The 19,248-nt window shown below is 36.1% G+C and overlaps 1 protein-coding gene across 1 annotated transcript in view; it reads right to left on the reverse strand.

Moving 5' to 3' along the window:
- Positions 1 to 19,248, reverse strand: part of sprt (PDZ domain-containing protein sprite) — an 85,238-nt gene that overhangs the window by 57,529 nt on the left and 8,461 nt on the right. The window contains exon 3 of the mRNA XM_089103056.1: positions 9,429 to 9,524. Coding sequence (XP_088959182.1) covers positions 9,429 to 9,524 — 96 coding nt within the window. The remainder of the gene's footprint in view (positions 1 to 9,428; positions 9,525 to 19,248) is intronic.

Consider the following 19,248-nt stretch of genomic DNA (forward strand, 5'->3'; position numbering starts at 1 on the left):
TTTGAGTTTGAATTTTAACAGGCATTTTTATCTGCTGAGCTTAGGTTTAAAATGGCCTTTACTTTTCTTTGAAAAACTTATTTTTCGTAATTTTTTTTTAAATTAATTGTGTTCGTTTTTGATTGCAAAAAGTTTCAAGTTTTTAAAAATTCCTTATTTCAAAATAAAACTTAAAAAAAAATCAAATCTTCGTCAAAGTATCAACACTGGTATCAAAGTAACAATATCAAAGTAAAAAAAAAGTCTGCCCCCTTTGAAATTAGCCCCCTTTGAAGTTTATACGACGACCCCTTCAAAATGAAGTGCGTCTGGGGAAAAATAATTGGAGTGTTGGGGGAGGGTAGCTGCCCTCCGATCACTTTTTACTCTTAAAAAGTGAATTACAACTTTCAACTTCCAATCAAATGAGCCCTCTATTGAGTTTACACGAGCCTCCCTTCCATAACAACCATATATACCTTAGGGCATAACTTACAACGCCTACACTCGGGCCCGGGGGGGCTGTGTCGACACGGGAGTTTTTGTTATCTGAACTTTGAACCATTTTTAACAAAATGCCTATCTCGAAATTTTTATCTGATGCATTTAGGAAATGGAGGGGGGAAGGGGCTAGTTGCCATCCAATCTCTTTTGTCTCTTAAAAAGTGAACCAGAACTCTCAATTTCCAATCAAATGAACCCTCTCCGTAGTTTATACAAGCATCCCTTCCATAAAAACGATATATGCCCCCAGAGCATTGCTTACAACGCCTGCCTCCAGGCCATGGGGGGTTGCATAGACACAGGAGTCTTTCTTGTCTGACTTTTGAATTATTTTTACTGAACTGGTTATTTTAAAAAAATTATCGGATAGGCTTGGGAAAAAGGGTGTTGGGAGGGGGGGCTAGTTGCCCTCGGATATCTTTTGATTCTTAAAAAGTGAACTAGAACTTTCAGTTTCCAATCAAATGAGCCCTCTCTGAAGTTTATACGAGCATCCCTGTCAGAAGAACCACACACGCCCCCAGGAAAACACTTACAACGCCTACCCCCTGGGTCCTGAGGGGTTGTGTTTAAACCGGAGTTTTTGTTATCTAATTTGTGAACAATTTTTAAAAAAAAACTGGCTATCTCAAAATTTGTAGCGGATATGTTTGGGGAAAACAGGATGATGCTCGTACAAACTTCGGAGAGGACTTATTTGATTGGAAATTGAAAGTTCTCGTTCACTTTTCAGGATTCAAAAGAGATCGGACGGCACCTAGGCTCCCCCCTCCACGCCCTATTTTCCTCAAACCCATCCGATAGGAACCTTAAGAGAGCAATTTTTTTTTAAATAGTTCAAAGATCATATAACGAAAACTTCGGGGTCAACAAAATCTTTCAGGACCCGGGGTAGGCGTTGTAAGTTATGCCCGGGGGGCATATATAGCTGTTATGAAAGGGGTGCTAGTATAAACTTCAGAGAGGGCTCATTTGATTCGAAATTGAAAGTTCTAGTTCCTTTTTTAAGAGTCAAAAGAGATCAGAAGGCAACTTACCCCCCCCACGCCGTTTTCCCCCAAATGGATCCGATAAAAATTTTGAGATAGACAGTTTTTTAAAATAGTTCAAAGGTCAGATAACAAAAACTCCGGCGACGACACAATTCCCCAGGGCCTGGGGGCAGGCGTTGCAAGTTATGCCCTGGTGGCATATATGGTTCTTATGGAAGGGATGCCCGTAGAGAATTCAGAGAGGGCTCATTTGAATGGAAATTGAAAGTTCTAGTTCAATTTTTAAGAGTCAAGAGAGAGCGGAGGGCAACTATCCCCCCCCCGCTCTTTTTCCCTAACGCATCCGATACAAATTTTGAGATAGCCAGTTTTTTAAAATAGTTCAAAGGTCAGATAACAAAACTCCGGTGTCAACACAACCCCCCCGGGTCCGGGGAGCAGGCGTTGTAAGTTATTTCCTGGGACCATATATGGTTCTTAGGAAAGGGATGCTCGTATAAACGTCAGAGAGGGCTCATTTGATTGGAAATTAAAAGTTCTAGTTCTAGTTTCCTTTGAAACACCCCTTTGAATGAGCGCCATAGAGCTCCAATGTTGTTGTTTTTTCATAGAGGCACTTCATATGGATCGGGTCGTCGTATAAACTTAAAAGGGGGCTCATCGATTTTAAATCGAAAGTTCTAGTGCCCTTTTAAGAGTCAAAACTCATCGACGGAAAACTAGCCCCCCCGTCCCGCCCTTTTCCCCCAACTACATCCGAAAAAAAAAATTTGAGGCAGCCGTTTAGTTGAAAATAGTTCAAAGATCATAAAACAAAACTCCGGTATCAAGACAAGCCCCAAGGGCACGGGGGCAGGCGTTGTAAGTTATACCTTGGGGGCAAATATGGTTATTATAGAAGGGATGCTCGTAAAAACTTCAGAGAGGGTTCATTTGATTGGATATAAAAAGTTTTAGTTCACTTTTTAAGAGTCAAAAGCGATCGGAGGGCACGTCGCCCCCCCCCTCCCGCACGTCCTTTTCCCCAATTGTATCAGATAAAAATCTTGATATAGCCAATTTTGTCAAAAATAATTCAAAGGTCAGATAACAAAACTCCGATGTCAACACCCCCCAGGGCCTGGGGGCAGACGTTGTAAGTTATACCCTGGGGGCATATAAGGTTTTTATGGAAGAGATGCTCGTATAAACTTCAAAGAGGGCTCATTTGATTTGAAATTGAAAGTTCTAGTTCCCTTTTCAAAAGTCAAAAGTAATCGGAGGGCAGCTAGCACCCCCCCCCCACTCTATGTCTCCAAATTCATCAGATGTAAATTTTGAGATAGACATTTTTGTAAGAATCGTTCAAAGTTCAGATAACAAAACTCCGGCGTCGGCACAGCACCGCAGGGCGAACAAAAACCACTACCTACAAACAAGAGTTTAGGTATCGCCTCCTTCTCTCACTGTAAAATTCTAAAGGTTACTGCTTCATTGGCGCTTTACTGAAAATGAATTGTATTACAACTATTTTCTTCTGTGCTTAATTTTGAAAATGAACATTAAAATTACAGTAAAATTTTGAACTGATGAGCTTTCAGCAACTAACATCATTATACATCAAATATTCAGTTTAATTTTTTAGTTCTTTCTCAAATTGTTCAAGACGAATATAGTTTTACTATAAACAAGAGTTTGGATACTGCCCTCTTTTTTAACTGTAAAAATCAATAGCCTACTACGTCATTGGCACTTCACTGAAGACGAATTATATTACAAATATTTTCTTTTCCAGTTCTTACAGCATTGAAAAATAAAATAAAATTACAGTGAAATAAAATCTTGAACTAATGGATTTTTCAGCAATTAATATCATTATATGTCAAATATTCAATTTGATTTTCTTTATACTTTCCAAGTCTGTTCAAGACACATATAGCGTAGATTTCAGTTAAGCGCCAATGACGCAGTAGGTTATAGAATTTTACAGTGAGAGAAGGAGACGATACCCAAACTCTTGTTTGTAGTGATTTTGGTTTGTTTCAAGCTTGATTTGCATTTTCATTTTATGTTTCACTCGTTTTAAAATTTATTTATTCATTTACATTAGTATGTATGGTATGTTTGTTTGCATTGATTGTTTATTTAATTTCTGTTCGTTTTGGGTTTGGTTTATACTTCAATAACAATTTTTTTTTCTTTTTAAGCTTGATTTGCATATTCAATTTAAGCATTACTCACTTTAAAGATTTATTTATTCATTTATATTATTACTTGTTGTATATTTTTTTGCCATGATTGTTTATTTAATTTCTGTTCCTTTTGGGTTTCATTTATTCTTTAATAGTAATTTCTGGTCGTTTTGAGTTTGAATTTTAACAGGTATTTGTATCTGCTAATCTTAAGTTTAAAATGGCCTTTACTTTTCTTTGAAAAACTTCTTTTTCGGAAAGTTTTTTTCTTAATTAATTTTCGTTCGTTTTTTATTGCAAAATGTTTCAAGTTTTTCAAAATTCCTTATTTCAAAATCAAACTTTTTTTCAAAATCTAATGTTCATCAAAGTATCAAAACTAGTATCAAAGTAGCAATATGAAACTAAAAAAATGGGTATTTCTCAACCTCGGAGTTTTTGTTATCTGATGTTTGAAATATTTAAAAAAAAATGGTTGTATCAAAATTTTTATCGGATGGGTTTGGGGAAAAAGGCACGTGGGGGGGATAATTGCCCTTTGATCTCTTTTGACTCTTTAAAATTTAACCAGAGCTTTCCGTTTTCAATCAAATGAGCCCTATCTGAAGTTTATACGAGCATCCCTTCTATAAGTCTTCCATAACTTACAACGCCTGGCCCCGGGCCCTGGAGGGTTGTGTCGACACAGGAAATTTTGTTACAGTATCTGACCCTTGTAGTATTTTTAACAAAATTGCAATCTCAAAATTTTTACCTGATCCATGGTGAGGGAAAAGGGCGTGGGGAGAGGCTAGCTGCCCTCCGATCACTTTCGACTTCTAAAAAGTGAACTACAACTTTCAATTTCTAATCAAATGATCCCTCTATGAAGTTTATGCGAGCATCTCTTCAATAAGAACCATATATAACCCCCAGGGCATAACTTGCAGCGCCTGCCCCCGAGCCCTGGGGGTCTATGTCGACACCGGAGTTTTTGTTATCAGAACTTTGAACTATTTTTAACAAAATGTCTAACTCAAAATTTTTATCTGATGCATTTGGGAGAAAAAAAGGGGGGCTACCTGCCCTCCGATCACTTTTGACTAATGAAAAGTGAACTAGAACTTTCAATTTCCAGTCAAATGAGCCCTCTTTGAAGTTAATACGAGCATCCCTTCCATAAAAACCATATATGCCCCCAGGGCATAACTTACAACGCCTGCCCCTGACCCTAGGGGGCTGTATCGACATTGAAGTTTTTGTCATATGATTTTTGAACTATTTTTAACAAAATGGCAATCTCAAAACCTTTATCTGATACAATTGGGAAAAAAAGAGCGTGATAGGGGTGGGGGGCAGTTGCCCTCCCATCTTTTTTTACTCTAAAAAAGTAAACTAGAACTTATAATTTCTAATCAAATGAGCCCTCTCTGAAGTTTTCATGAGCATCCATTCTATAAGGCCTCGGTGCTGGAAGTGTGGAAAAGAGTTTTCAAAATATGGTGCCTTTGAAGTTAGAGATAAATTATTGAAGATCACGAATACGATTTTTTTTTTTTTTTAACGGTGAGAGCCTGGAGATTTTAGGAGAACTTGAATAGTAAGAAAGCCTATGAGAAATCTAATATAAGGAAGGCAATAAGAGTGAGTGCGGTAATTATAAAGGCATTAGCTTGATTTCTTTTGGAAGCAAATTACTTAACATGATTATACTTATTGGACTAAGAGATACTTTAGATACAGTTTTAAAAGAAGAACCGTGTCGTTTTAGGAAGGGGAGATGATGTGTCGACCAAATTTTCACTCTTAGATTAATAATTGAGAAGAGTCTGAATCACCAAACACTTTTAGTCCTTAGCTTTATACGATATGGACAGGCAGTTGATTCAACCGATAGAAAAGCTATAATGAACGTCCTATCCTTGTATGGCATACCAGATAAATACCATAAAGTTATTAGTGTTATTTACGAGGACAATGTTGCTGCGGTCGAAGCAGGAAGTAAGGTTAGTAGCTGATTTTGTGTTGAATCAGGAGTTAAGCAAGGTTGTGTTTAACCTTTCTTAAACATAGATAAATAATTCCCGTTTATCTGGAATCCGTTTATTTGAAACACAGTAAAAGCTATGGGAGAGCAAGGAATCAAATTGGAAGGCAAAACTGTCCTAAACTTCGATTATGAAGATGAAATGAGTTTTCTAGATAAAAATGTAAGCAAAATGAATGAGTTTTTGGAAGTTCTGAGATAGATTTGAAAATTAATGTTAAGAAGACTAAATCTCTTACACCAAGAATAAATGCAGGGGAAAAGTTAATGTTAGGTAAACACACAATCGGTTAAGTGGATAGCTTCACTTACCTGGGTAGCAGGGGCGATTCTCCAGCATTTTTATTGGGGAGGGGGGGGCAAGAAGGGTCCAGATCTGGGTATTCAACGGGCGTGGGACGTATAATATTTGTTTTCTCCACATTATTGGGGGGGCAACTGCCCCCCCCCTTTGCCCCCCCCCAAAGACGCCCCTGCTGGGTAGTATATTAGTAAAGATGATGGATGTAATGAAGATATGCAAAGTAGAATAGCCAAGGACCATGATTTTTTTTTTTCAGTTTAAAAACGTATGGAATATGAGATGGTCTGCGGAGTAAGATCAGAATATTGGAAGCAAAGTATGATTATGAAACGAACGCGCTTTGAAAGACAGAGGAAGATTCGTTGAATGTTTTCCACAGGAACTGTCCAAGGATAGTGTGAGGTGCCCGTTTGACTGACTGTATATCAAATAATAATAATTTATTCATAACCCACTTTTATACAAAATAATCAGAGTAAATTACTCTAAAAGGAAGAAAAATCAAACACACAGAAACAAAGCTGTATAAAAAATTAGATGCATACAACAGCTTATTGTGCAAACAACAAACTGTATAAAACGGCTAGAATACGTTTTACGGACGAAGGATGACAGATTGCGAAAGATTGTGCTTTTTGGTCATTTATCTGGGGTCAAACAAAAGCAGTTCTTCCCTGAACAGGACAGGAAGAGGTCATTAGAAAAGGTTAAAAAGAAATTGGAACTTCGTGGGAGGAGGTAAAGAGTGAAGCTTTTAATAGATTGGGGTCGAGGAGGATCGTACGTAGCTGTGTTGAACTCACGCGGCTTGGCACTGCAGTAAGTTGTAAGTAGTAGTAGTAATTTTTCAATTTGTTTGGGCTAATGCATTGGAAGTTGTTTGTGAAAAAACGTGATTTAGAATTCATATTTAATGTTTACAAGCATATTTGTTCTCATGTGCTCGATCAGTTAATTAATGTACAATGTAAAAAAAAATGCTTAGAGAGTATTGTTCGATGGATTGTTCGATGGATTTTCGATGGATTCGATGGATTCGATGGATTCGATGGATTGTTCGATGGACTTTTTCAGTTTAAAATCTGAAATATTTCTTATCAAAATTATTCTTAGCTTATAGACCTCCATAATACACAAGAGCAAAGTCACACACAGTCAATATAAATATAGAGTTTCGAAGTATATGTTAACCTCTTACTAGAGAGAAGGGAAATTTTCATGATATACAGGTCATTCAAATCTGTCTTTGCATGAACACAGGGGAGGGGCAACTACTGGCAAAGAGTCACAAATTGGGCTGCAAAAAGGTTTTTTTTTTGTACCTTTTGGTGTCCCACGAGAAAGTCTAATAATTCCTTCTCTAAGTGATCGACCTGTGTGCGGCTGCTGTCCAGCATTTATATAGTTAAAAAACAAAATGCTGAGCATTTTCAGTCACATCAATCATGACCAAGTGTGTGGGTCTCTTTCTTTTTTGATCTATACATGATTCTAAGAGCAGATAAATGAAGCCGTAATTTTGGCATAAGTTTGTTTTTAGGTACTTTTCTCTAGTGTAGTCTTTTTTTACGACTTGCCTAGTGTAGGCATATTTTCGACAATTTGCATAGTGATTTTTTTGTTAGAGCAGTGGCAACCCTGTACATTAATAAAGCTTCTGTAGATTTAACGACCATTTGTCATAAGATTCAAATTTCTTAATAGAAACCCATGAAAACAAAGAAAAAAAGAAAGATCTTACAATTCATCTACTTTTGACAATGTAAAATTAGAAATATACCTGGATTCAAAGAATAATTCATAAGCCTAATATTCGCACACTATTACAAAATTCACCAGACTCAGATACGCATGGAGGGGTGGACCCAACAGGCCCAAATCCCTACCCCAAAATGTCCTGATGTGTTTTTTTATTTCCCCCAGCTTTTTTACAATTTTGATTTGGTCGTTTGTTTTGACCAATCGCCAACCCTGTACCGTTCATGAATTGACCCCACAGTTTTCAACAAAACTGCGGTCACCCGATGTGACAGCATTCTATGATTTAATTAAGAATATTTGTTTCGTGGGATTAATCAATTAAATTAACTTTTAAGGGAGAAGAAAACCACGTGTCTTGCATATTAAAAATATGCTGGTATATTTGACATCATAATTATAGGATATTGGTACTTCTGAGTTTGGCTAGTTGAGAATTATTTTGTTTTTGACGGTTCATTTAACACAAGGAACGCCTAGTCAAGTTAGCTGCTACCAGAGTTAGAATTGATAAACAATTTTAGGTTTCGATAGTAGTTGTAGTCATGCTATTTTATCAATTTAATTAACACAGGGGTCAACATCTTTTCAAGCTCTTGTGGAATCATCATTTTAAGCAGAGCCGTTTTAATAGCCAAGAAAAAAGTCTGAAGCAATAGATGGGATTCTAATTGATTAAACTGATAGTACAGAAAGAAGAACGAAACTGCTAAGAGTTTCGTTTTCATTAGTATATTTATCACCGCAGCAAAGCACAACAGTCTTTGAAATTTCTGCTGAATTTCTCAAAAATTATGGCAAGAAAATGACCACTTTTACTGGTTATTGATTGAGTGTTACAGAGTTTGTCGGAGTAAAAAATTTTGAGGAATAATAAAAAAAGAAAAAACATGAATATATTTTTAACGAATTTCCGTTTGGGCCTATAGAAGGTAGTCAAAATCCCATCTTAGTCTTTTAGATTAAACTAATGAGTCTGTTAGAGTAATCTAAATCGAAGAGATTGATTAGACAGTTTTCTTTAGTTTTGAGAACTTATACTTCAAAAGAAGCTCAATTCTCCGGCGAAACCCGGCGAAAGGGTTTTCTTTTCTTCTAGAAACTTGAAACACGTAAGGAAGAGAAAAACATATTTTGTATACATGTTCGAACACAGGAGGAGGGGGAGGTCTTTGGGCTCTTAACTTTTCGGAATTTGAGATTTTTTTATTTTCCATAAAACAAATTTTTTATAAAATTTCCCTTATTCTGAAACAATTTTCTGAGTTTCCCCCCTTCCCCATCTAAAAAAAAATGTTCTGTGGTATCTATTCTCACTATAGCTAAAATAGTTTGTTTTCCACATTACATGGAAATAAGTGAAGACTTGGATTTCTAAGGGGGAAGGGGGGAGATTAATTTGAGAAGCTACAAACAGGCAACTAATAAAAGATTATAGGCGAAATAAAAAAAAATAAAAATATCAAGATCATGGTGGGCAATACCCCAAACTATCTGCTTATAAACTACACTCTTAAAATTTTTCAGAGAAGAAAATTGTATCTGTATCCTACCAAAATAATATTTTGTTAATGAAATACCAAAGTATTGTAGGTAATTCGGGATCGTTACCGCCATTGGGAGTACATAGTATTTTTGCTAATCTATACTCGCGTACAACTATCAAACTACTGACAATGGTTTTTTCCGTTTACCTGAGCTTCTACTGTTTCCAACTCCTTCATTCTTTCCGGTTCCAATAAATGGTTTTTGTTCTTCTTCTTTGATGAACTAGCGGAGGATAATGAACTCTGAAAAAAAAAAATAATAACAAATTTTCCACTAGTCACTTAGCCAAAGAGGTTGCATTAATTATATAAAAAAAAAGTTTATTTCGCTGTAGTAGTTTGTCGTTTCCATGATAGCCCTGCTAAGGCGTCAGAGATACGAACCACTTTCTTTGACAGTACCCACGACATAAGAAATTTTAGTTTATCTTTAAAATTAATCTTTCAGAGTACGTGAACTTGCCATTCTTTTACAAAATCTGGGGAAAAGTGAAGAAACGTGACAAGTGACAGTGTATGTTTTGTAGGTACAAACATTTTTATGAGCAGTCTTCAGTTACCTCTACCAAAATCAATAATAGATGATAAATAGATAATACATTGAAGACATGTGGCTCTTTACTACAGGAACTACTGGTGCGTTGCCTCTGATTCTCCTCTAAAATAATTGTGCAGCTAATTAGACTGTCAACTGAGGAAATTGTCGTATGTTGTGACGAAGGATTTTGATCCAATTGAAGGCTTTTACAAGTCTGGTAGGCAATGTTCCTGGCTCCAATTTGCAAAAGTCATTGCACAAGACCAGGACTTGCACGTTACATAATAACTATGTAATAGCTACGTAAAAACTTAACACGTATAACCATGGTCACAGTTTTGAAAGTTAGACCCTTTTCTTACTTTTTCCTATTGAAACGACCGTCACCGTTCTTGACGATATTTCGATACTCATAGTAAATCACATATACATTATATTGATAAACTTGGGGGAAAATTGAAGAATAGGGGATAGATCTTGTGACTTGGGACAAATTACAAGATGTGTATAAAGGAGTCTGAAATGACATCTGCCTGTAATGCAGAGTTTTTCAATGAAAATTCGTAGGTGAAAGCATGCATTGTGCTTGATGGTGATGGAGGAAGTGGTTTTGGCATGAATCCTCCGCATTTTCTTCTGCACAGCGTTTCAGTAGATCTATTAAGTCTTGTTGCAAATTAAATATACCGTAGTGTTTTACGCTGCAGAATATACGAAACCATGGCATGTTACATTTGCTTTAACCAACTCCCAGGAATTTGTGCTTAGATTATAGGTTCGTTTTATAGTATGATCTCAGTCTATTTGAAGACTTCCTGCTTTACTTTTGCTCCCTCTTAGATATTTAGCAGCGTTGCAAAGGCGGTACAACTGTACCGTTTTCGGTTCAATTTAGAAGTACTGGTCCAATGCGGTACATTTGAAATTATTTTGGTATCTTCTGGCGGTACAATTTTGGTCGGAAAATTGGTAAGTTTACTTCAGAGCGTTGGCAACACTGGTATTTACTAAAAACAATTCAAGAGAAACATTAATTGCACAGCCTAAGGACACTGCATGTCAAGCCTCTCTTGTTTGATTCATAACCAGAGCATGCTCAACTTCACTTTGATTTTCAAAAGCAAAAGGAAATTGACGGTTTCATGTAAATTCTAAGCTTGGTAAGGCTTACTAAAAATAGGTTAAATGAGATTCATTAGAACTTCAAAATTTCAAAGCAACATCAGTTACGCTGTCAATGCAACTGTGTGGCAGCCATCCTTTATCTACGTGATAAATGTAATATTAGGCCTGTGGATATTCCATGCCTCATATCCATATGGATTGAAGCGCTTATAAATCTGACTTAAAATTCATAAAATTAGAATATTCATGACAAAAAATTGCAGGCTCAATAATCTTTTTTAATGTCGGGCTGGATTTAAAATTATTATTATTAATCACTTTTTGGTGTTTGATATTCAATGGTACCTTGTGTACTGTGGTAGCTTGTATAATTTCACTGCTTCGACATATAGGCTGTTTTCTTTTCTCTCTTTACATTTGATGTATAAACAGATCGAGATGAAAAGCTTGGCAAAGTGACCGAAGTTCAGGAAATCAACTTCTGAGATACACTTTAGGGTCTTGGAGCAAAATGATAGCATCTAAGTTGGCTATTTTGTTCATAGTTTTGCAACGCAAATAAGCAATGGCACAACCATTCTATCTTTTTATTTAGGAACAAGATTGACCATCATCAATAACGATCATATGCCAGATTTTGGTGGTTTTTTTTTTTACCTTATAATACGCCAGGAAGCCTAAAGAGGCGAATGTGACTGGGACTACTAATTCAAGTGGACTAATTGACGAGGGAACTCGCCAAAGGATGAAATTTTGATAACCTTTCGCTAAAAGCGAAGCGAAAATCCTATCATTATTACTTCATTGTTGCTCTGAGAGAAAAACCACATATCTTTGGCAAGGCCATATCCGGAAATTTTGTTTAGGGAGGAGGGTACAGTTTTATTTTAAACGCATCAAAAATTTATTTCTATGTATTTTTGTTACGTTTTTACGAGTTAGACAAATATTTATGGGGGGGGAGGGTCAACCCCCCTACCCCCTGGATACGGCCTTGATCTTGGGGGACCTGCAGCTACTATAATATGTAATTCATGGATCACTGGTTTTGGGAATGGGATAATTGGGGTGGGGGGGGGGGGTTCGGATCCTACGAATAATTTTCCAAAAAAAAACAGTGTTTTCTTTCCCTTTGCCAAATTTTTTATGCGACTATACTATTTCTATAAGATAAGGAATCTAGCGGATTGTATACTTGCTCACTTACAAACTGGATAAAAAATTAACAAACTTAAACATTTAAAAACAACAAAATAGGTTTCAGCTTAAAAAGTTCATTCAAAATAAAGCTCTTAGTGCTCCAATATTTTTTTTGCGAAAACATTCAACAGAAAGGGGTACTCAATTTCAAGTGGCACCCAAGGTCCATCCCCTCTTAGGGTAACAATTTCCAGACAACTTAGATAAAAAGATGATTTTTAAAAATCGTAACATTTGATTTTCCTAAGTCTAGTCCCACCCCTTAGAAAAAATTTTGACATTTGGTCTCTTCCAATAGAAAAATCTAAACATCACGTCTAAGCAGGAAGGTGCAAATTGAGATTTACGATAAAATAAGTTGGTGCCTGAGCTCATCCTGAAGCATAGTGCCACCCATGGCGAAAGTAGAAACTGTTCATAGCTACTTGCAAACTATAATTAAATAGCAATGAATACCCATAACAATTCAGTGTAATATTTAGCAGCATCTCAAGAAGATGGGCTAATTTTCAACAGCAAAGCCTAAAGCATAGCTTGAAACAAAAAGATTGTCACTAAATTACAAATTTTATTGTCAGAGCATAATAATTTCCGACACGGGTTATAGCTTTCAATAGTTTCTAAAAAACAAAATATTTATTGAAAATTTGTTCTGCCGCGATCTTTCTCCACTCTATCTGGTCGAAGACATTTTTTTTTTAATTTGAACATTCTTGGTTTAGAGGAGGGTTTACCTGGGGGAGGGCCGTTGATAATATTTCTTATATAATAGTAAAAAAGATATCTATTTTAATACTGGTTCCAAAAATATACATTTTATATAATTGAAAGCCTATTTTAGGTTAGATAGGACTTGGAGCTTCGTCCTTCAGACATGAGCCCTCCCTCGGCTCAGTTTAAGCTCGGGCCTTCGGCTTTGACAAATGGAACTTCCTTCAATAGAAAGACGTTGTTCCGAAATAAGGCATTTCAAGTTGTATCTAAGGTTTTTTCGGCTTTTGTCGGGATTTTATGCGTTTTCAGGGGAGTGTTTTTCTTAGCTATTTTTTTTATTTCAACAGCTAATTTACTTCATGGTTTTATACTGCTTTATAGAATATTTTTATCGTGTTTGTAATGACTTTTTTTTACCTGTCTGAACAAGAAAGGGTATGAGAGGTGGGTAAGTTGCCCTCCTATTGCTTTTGATCATTAAAAAGGGCATTAGGGCTTCAATTTTCCAACCAGAACAAGTAATTTCTCTTTACTAATTCAACGCTACTGAGTTGAATCTGACTCGGAAATTTTTTCTTCATTCCACCTCTTTTCATAAGAACGTTGACATTCTTCAGGCATATAAGCAGGGACTGATTTTTGTCAGTCTTTGATTTTGTCAGATTTTTGTTGTCTTTGTTTTCTTAGGGGGAGGGATAAACTTGTAAAATACATAAAAACAGGCAAATCATAGGCATTGCAATGGCGCGGCCTAAGTAAAGAGCAAATTGCACTCTATGGATTATCATTATTTATCATATCAAGGCACTTCGTATGGAAGGAGTTGCCGTAGAAACCTCAGAGGGGGCTCATTCGATTGGAAATTAGAAGTTCTAGTACTCTTTTTCAAGAGTAAAAAGTGATTGGAAGGCAAGTAGCCACTCCGCTCCTTATTCCCCTAAAGACGTCTGATAAAAATTTTAAGATAGCCATTTTGATGAGCATAGTCCAAAGGTCCAATAACTATGCCTCTGGGGACAATAAACCCCCCAGAGACCTTGAGGCGAATGGTGTAAGTTATGCATTTGGCCAGTTGTTTACAAATAGTATTTGTTATTGGGAAAGGAGGGCAGGTTTAACCCTTGGTGTCCAAAAAGGCTAAAGGTATTCAGGCAATACTTCCAGGGAATGTTGAGGGGAAAATTAAACTAAATTAAAATACCCGTAATACATGAAGGTCATGAGTGGGGCTTGTCAGCAATACCTTAGGGATGGTTAGGGTATGAAGTTGAAACTTACAGGGCATATTGTGGGGGATGTTGAACTAGCCAAAAGGCAATATTTACACGCTACTGCTACCAGTACTACTACTGCTTATGCTAGTGCTACTACAACTGATACTTTTACTGCGACAATTACTACGGCTAAGGGTATTAAGGTATAATTTTATGGAATATTGAGGGAGAGATTGAACTAAATCAAAACATACTACGTGCATAAAGGCTGTCAAAAGAGCGAATTAGAAAATCTTAGGAACGGCTTAGAGTACTGAAACTTTCAGCGCATGGCGAGGAGACGTTCAATTGACCTAAAAGCAATACGTGCATACTACTACTCCACTACTGTTACTGCTTACCCTAATAGTCCCACTACTACAACTACTACTAATACTAAGACTAAGGCTATTAAGGTGAAAATTTCAGGAAATACTGAGGGGAAAGTTGAACTAAACTAAAACACACTGTATACATGCAGGTCATCAGCAGAGCTTGTCAGCAATATCTGAGTAACGGTTAGAGTATTAAGTTGAAACTTACAGTGCATACTGTGGGAGATGTTGAACTAACCAAAAGGCAATATTTGAATGATACTACTTCTACAAGCTACTATTGCTAGTACTACTGCTACTACTATTACTACTACTAATATACTACATAAGCTAAGGGTATTTAGTTAAAAATTTCAGGGAATCTTGAAGGGTTGTTGAACTGCATAAAAACACATTATGGGCAAGCAGGTTGTCAAAAGGATGCATCAGCAATGTCCCAGGAACTGCTAAGGTTATTAAGTTGAAACTTTCAGGGTATGTTGGGGGGGGTGTTGAAAAACCGAAAGGCACTATGTTCATACTGCTGGTACTACTGCTACTAATGCTACTACTACTGCTACGACTATTAATACTGCTAAAGCTAAGGAGAGTAAGGTGAAGCTTTCAGGGAATATTTAGGGGGGTGATAAAGTAAATCAAAATAAGATAAGTGCAAAGTGCATAGGTTGTCAAAAGGGTGTATCAGCAATATCTTAGGAATGAATTAGAGTGTTAAGTAGAAACTTGCAGCGTATGTTGAGGGGCATGGTGAACTAACAAAACTAGCGAGGTACTATGTGCGTATTTCTACTACTACTATTACTACTGCTAACACGATAACTATATTTCTGCTGAAGCTAATGGTATGAAGGTGAAACTTTCAGGGAAAGTTTAAAGGGAGTTCGAACTAAATCAAAACACATTTTGTGCATGCATCCTGCCAACAGGTTGTATCAGCAATATCTCAAGAACGGCTTAGAGTGTTAAGTTGAAGCTTTCAGAAGAATCTTTCAAGACACGTTAAGAGGATGTTGAACTAACCAAAAGTCACTATGTGCATGCTGCTACTACTACTACACCTAGTTCACTACCTCTACTAAGAGTAAGGGTAGTAAGGTGACTAAGCCAAAACGCTTAGAGCATTAAGTTAAAACTTTCAGGATATGATGAGGGGGATGTTCAACTAACGAAAAATCACTATGTGAATCTTACCATTATTACTACTACCACTACTACTATTAGGCTACTACTACTACTTCTACTGTCCTACGACTACTACTGCTACTGAAGTTGAAACTTTCAGAGAATGTTTAGGGGGATTTTGAACTAAATCAAAACACACTATGTGACAAAGGTTGTCAAAAGGGCGTATCACCAACATCTTAGTAACGGCTTAGAGTATTAAGCTGAAGTTTTCAGGGCATATCAAGGGGGGGGTGTTGAACTGACCAAAAGACACTATACATGTACTACCACTATTGCTTTGCGCTTGAAAAATTATTTGACTTTATTTCTGCTAATCTTCGGTTCAACGTTGCTCTTTACATTTCTCTGAAAAATTTCTTTTGTGGAACAGGGTTTTTGTAATTAATGAAACGAAAACCACAAAAAAGTATCGCAGAAACCTTCAAAATCTTCCTCTATAAAGACAAAATCCCCTCTTTTAATTTGACTATAAAAAGAACTTAACTTGACTATAATGTAATTAATTTTTGTCGTCAAGAATCCTTTCGAAATTATCAGATTTGACAATTCTCCTTTACTGTCAAAATTGAAGCTTGCAAAAACAAGGAAATACAAACAGGAATTTAACTTTATGGAAACTTTACCTCCAGGTTCAAAAGCAGCTGAAGTAATTCCACAATTAATCGTATCTTATTATCGTTGCGCACCTGGAATTTGAAATCCCTTTAATCATGCAACAGTAAGGTGAGAACACATACCCAGGGTTAGACATCTGGTAAACTAAAAGCATGTAGGAACAACATGGAGATAGTTAAGCTATTTTACAAAAAAAAGAAGAAAGCTGCATGGAAAGTTATCAATGGGTTTTGATGGCTCAGAGCAAACGTTAAACTTAACAAAAACAACACTGATATTAGCTTTCAATCCTTCTCAAACGATTTTTATTGCTCTTTTTTTAATAGGGAGTATGTTTTTCTTATGACTACAAATTTAGAAGATTCTCTACATAGGAAGTTTGTAAAGAAATAAATTAATACAAAAATTTTTAAAGTATTTGGACAGTGTGAAGTTAGAAAACAATTCTTACTTCATAATATGCAGAATAATTGTACATAAGAAATTGGGCATGCAGACCCGCTATAGTTATTTTTCTCGGATGACTCATTGATAAGTGCTCTTTCCTAAAATACTTCCATTTAACTCCTGCGAGGAGCAAATTAAGCAAATTTTTGTAGTTACGAGGCACATTCCGCCTTCTGTATTTTTCTTCATTCCTTGCAAAGGAATTAATTTGCTTTGTTTTCCAGATTTCATGGAAAACCTTTATATGACGATAATCTATAGTGATGCCTGTTGTTTTGAGTCTATGAGTGATGAAATGGTTTTCAGTATTTTTTGTTGCGAAGCAACCTGCTTGGAAGCAGGAATCACACCCATCCAATACAATCATTCACGGGCCAAGAATATTTCCATTTATTTTCTGAGGATATTACTGAGAATATAAGAAGATAATTTTCAAGTAAAACACACACACGAGAGAATCTTTTTAGACTCGGCTAGCGTCTCCAGAGGGGCAAATTTGCTAGACCCAACCATAAAAAGTCATATTAAATGAAAATAATGGAAGAAATTGTGAGGTTCCTGGAGACCAAACCCAGAGGTGCTCTAAATATATACCCCTTATCCTTTTCTTGGAAAAATGAAAACCAGCACCTATGCTTCTAAATGAAAACGCTAAGTTAAGTCGGTCAAATGATTTAAAAAAAAGCCCCTCAATTTAGTCAAATTCCCCAACTATCTAACAAAGCAATCAGTTTAACAACTCTTTATATTTATAATTCGTTAAAAAACATTTTATAAACAAAAAAAGCTTTTCGAAGAAAAGTAAAGAGATATAATAAAACCTAAACTAGCAGAAATAAATTCAAATAATAATTCAAACTTATAGCAAACAGGGGCAAATCCAGGATTTTTTGTTTGGGGGGGGGAGCAAAATAGATTGATCCGATAGACTTACGTTAGGAGTAAGTTTATTTAATGCAAATTTGCGTTAATTAAGTAAATTACACTACTTTAGACTATATTAGGGGGAAGCACACCCCCTCGCCCTCCCCCTGGATCCGCCACTGATAGCAAACAGAAACTCAAAGTAATGATACATCAAATATAAATATAATAGATATTACTCTTGACGAATGGATTAATCTTCAAATGAACATATATTCAAATGTGTGACCAAGTCAAGCTGAAAACGAAGAGAAATCACCACAAACAGGAATAGTAGGGCTACCGCCCTTTGAACTTTCTAAAGTCTACAGTGGGATTTGGGGTTTACTAAAAAAAAAAAAAAAAAAAAAAATGTATTTAAAACAATATGGTTTTTGTTTTCCAAAACATCGGCAAACAAAAATAAGAAAATTCTCGTAATAACCCAAACTACTGGAAAGAATTAATGAAAGTAGACCGATTGTTTATAACATCATGAAACTAATTCCTCTGGGAGTGTTAGTAATTTTAAGTTTTTCAGATATATAATTTTTAAAAAGGAACAGTTCAACATGTAGAATATATACAGTTACTTTTGTGTTGTGATAGGAGTAACCCATTGATTGTACGTTATACTTCCTTGATTTTTATACGTAGTAGTTATTCTATATACTGGTATAACTTTTAATCCTTCTGGTTCTTTTTTTAATTATTAAGGTTTATTTTTTTTTTCCTTTTTTACGCTGAAGACGCCTCAAATATTCCTTATATTATTCTTCTTCTTTCGTTTCCTCTTGGCTATAGACCTTTTTGTACTACAGAAAAACTGAGTGAAGGGTGGGCAACTCCCAGGAGCTAAAAAAAAAAATACCACTAACAATAAGGTCAAAAGCGAAGCAATATGGTGAAAGAAGATGACATTTGTGCCAGGGTTGAAAGCCCAAGCATCACTAGAGCGAAGAATAAGTTGCATCATGAATATGCAAGGCCTGAATACCCGTGAAGAGGACAATTTTGGCTACTTCATATTACTCACGGCTGTTTAGCCACGTCGATGACACTGACTAGGACAGCAGACCAGATACCATATTTGCTTCACTGGAAGACGATAAATTTACAAAATGCTCTAAATGTCGAAGATTTAGAGTACCTCAACATTTAAAAAACAGAAAAAAAAATCATTATGGCTCCATGAGAAACCCTTGAAAGCAACAAAAGTTTGTCCGAATCATACAAACGTAACAAAAATGAATATAAACACATTTTTGATGCATTCTTAAAGTATTGTTGTAACCTTCCGCCCTCCGAAAAAAAAAATCCTGGATACGGAGATACCCTGCTTGAAGGTTTATACCCTCTCCCTCTCTTCGGAAAACAAATTTGCCGGTGTCCATGAAACCAATTTGAAAACTCCATGATAATCTTACTTTAAAAATAACTAGCTAGGTTTATGCCAAAATAAAATGGTTATAGCACTAATTCATTTTTGACACCATTTTAACAAATGTAAATGAAGACACGACATACGAATGATATGATAGATATGACCGTTGTGCTGGACGAGCGCTTTAAGCATGGCCCCGTTCGAAACCTTGTGTTCAGCCTATAAATACTTCACGCGCAGTAGATAAAATCAAACATAGGCGTTAAAT

This window comes from Artemia sp. Qi Xiang Cuo, chromosome 17 (genome assembly GCF_049724085.1).
Source record: "Artemia sp. Qi Xiang Cuo chromosome 17, ASM4972408v1, whole genome shotgun sequence".
NCBI lineage: Eukaryota > Metazoa > Arthropoda > Branchiopoda > Anostraca > Artemiidae > Artemia > Artemia sp. Qi Xiang Cuo.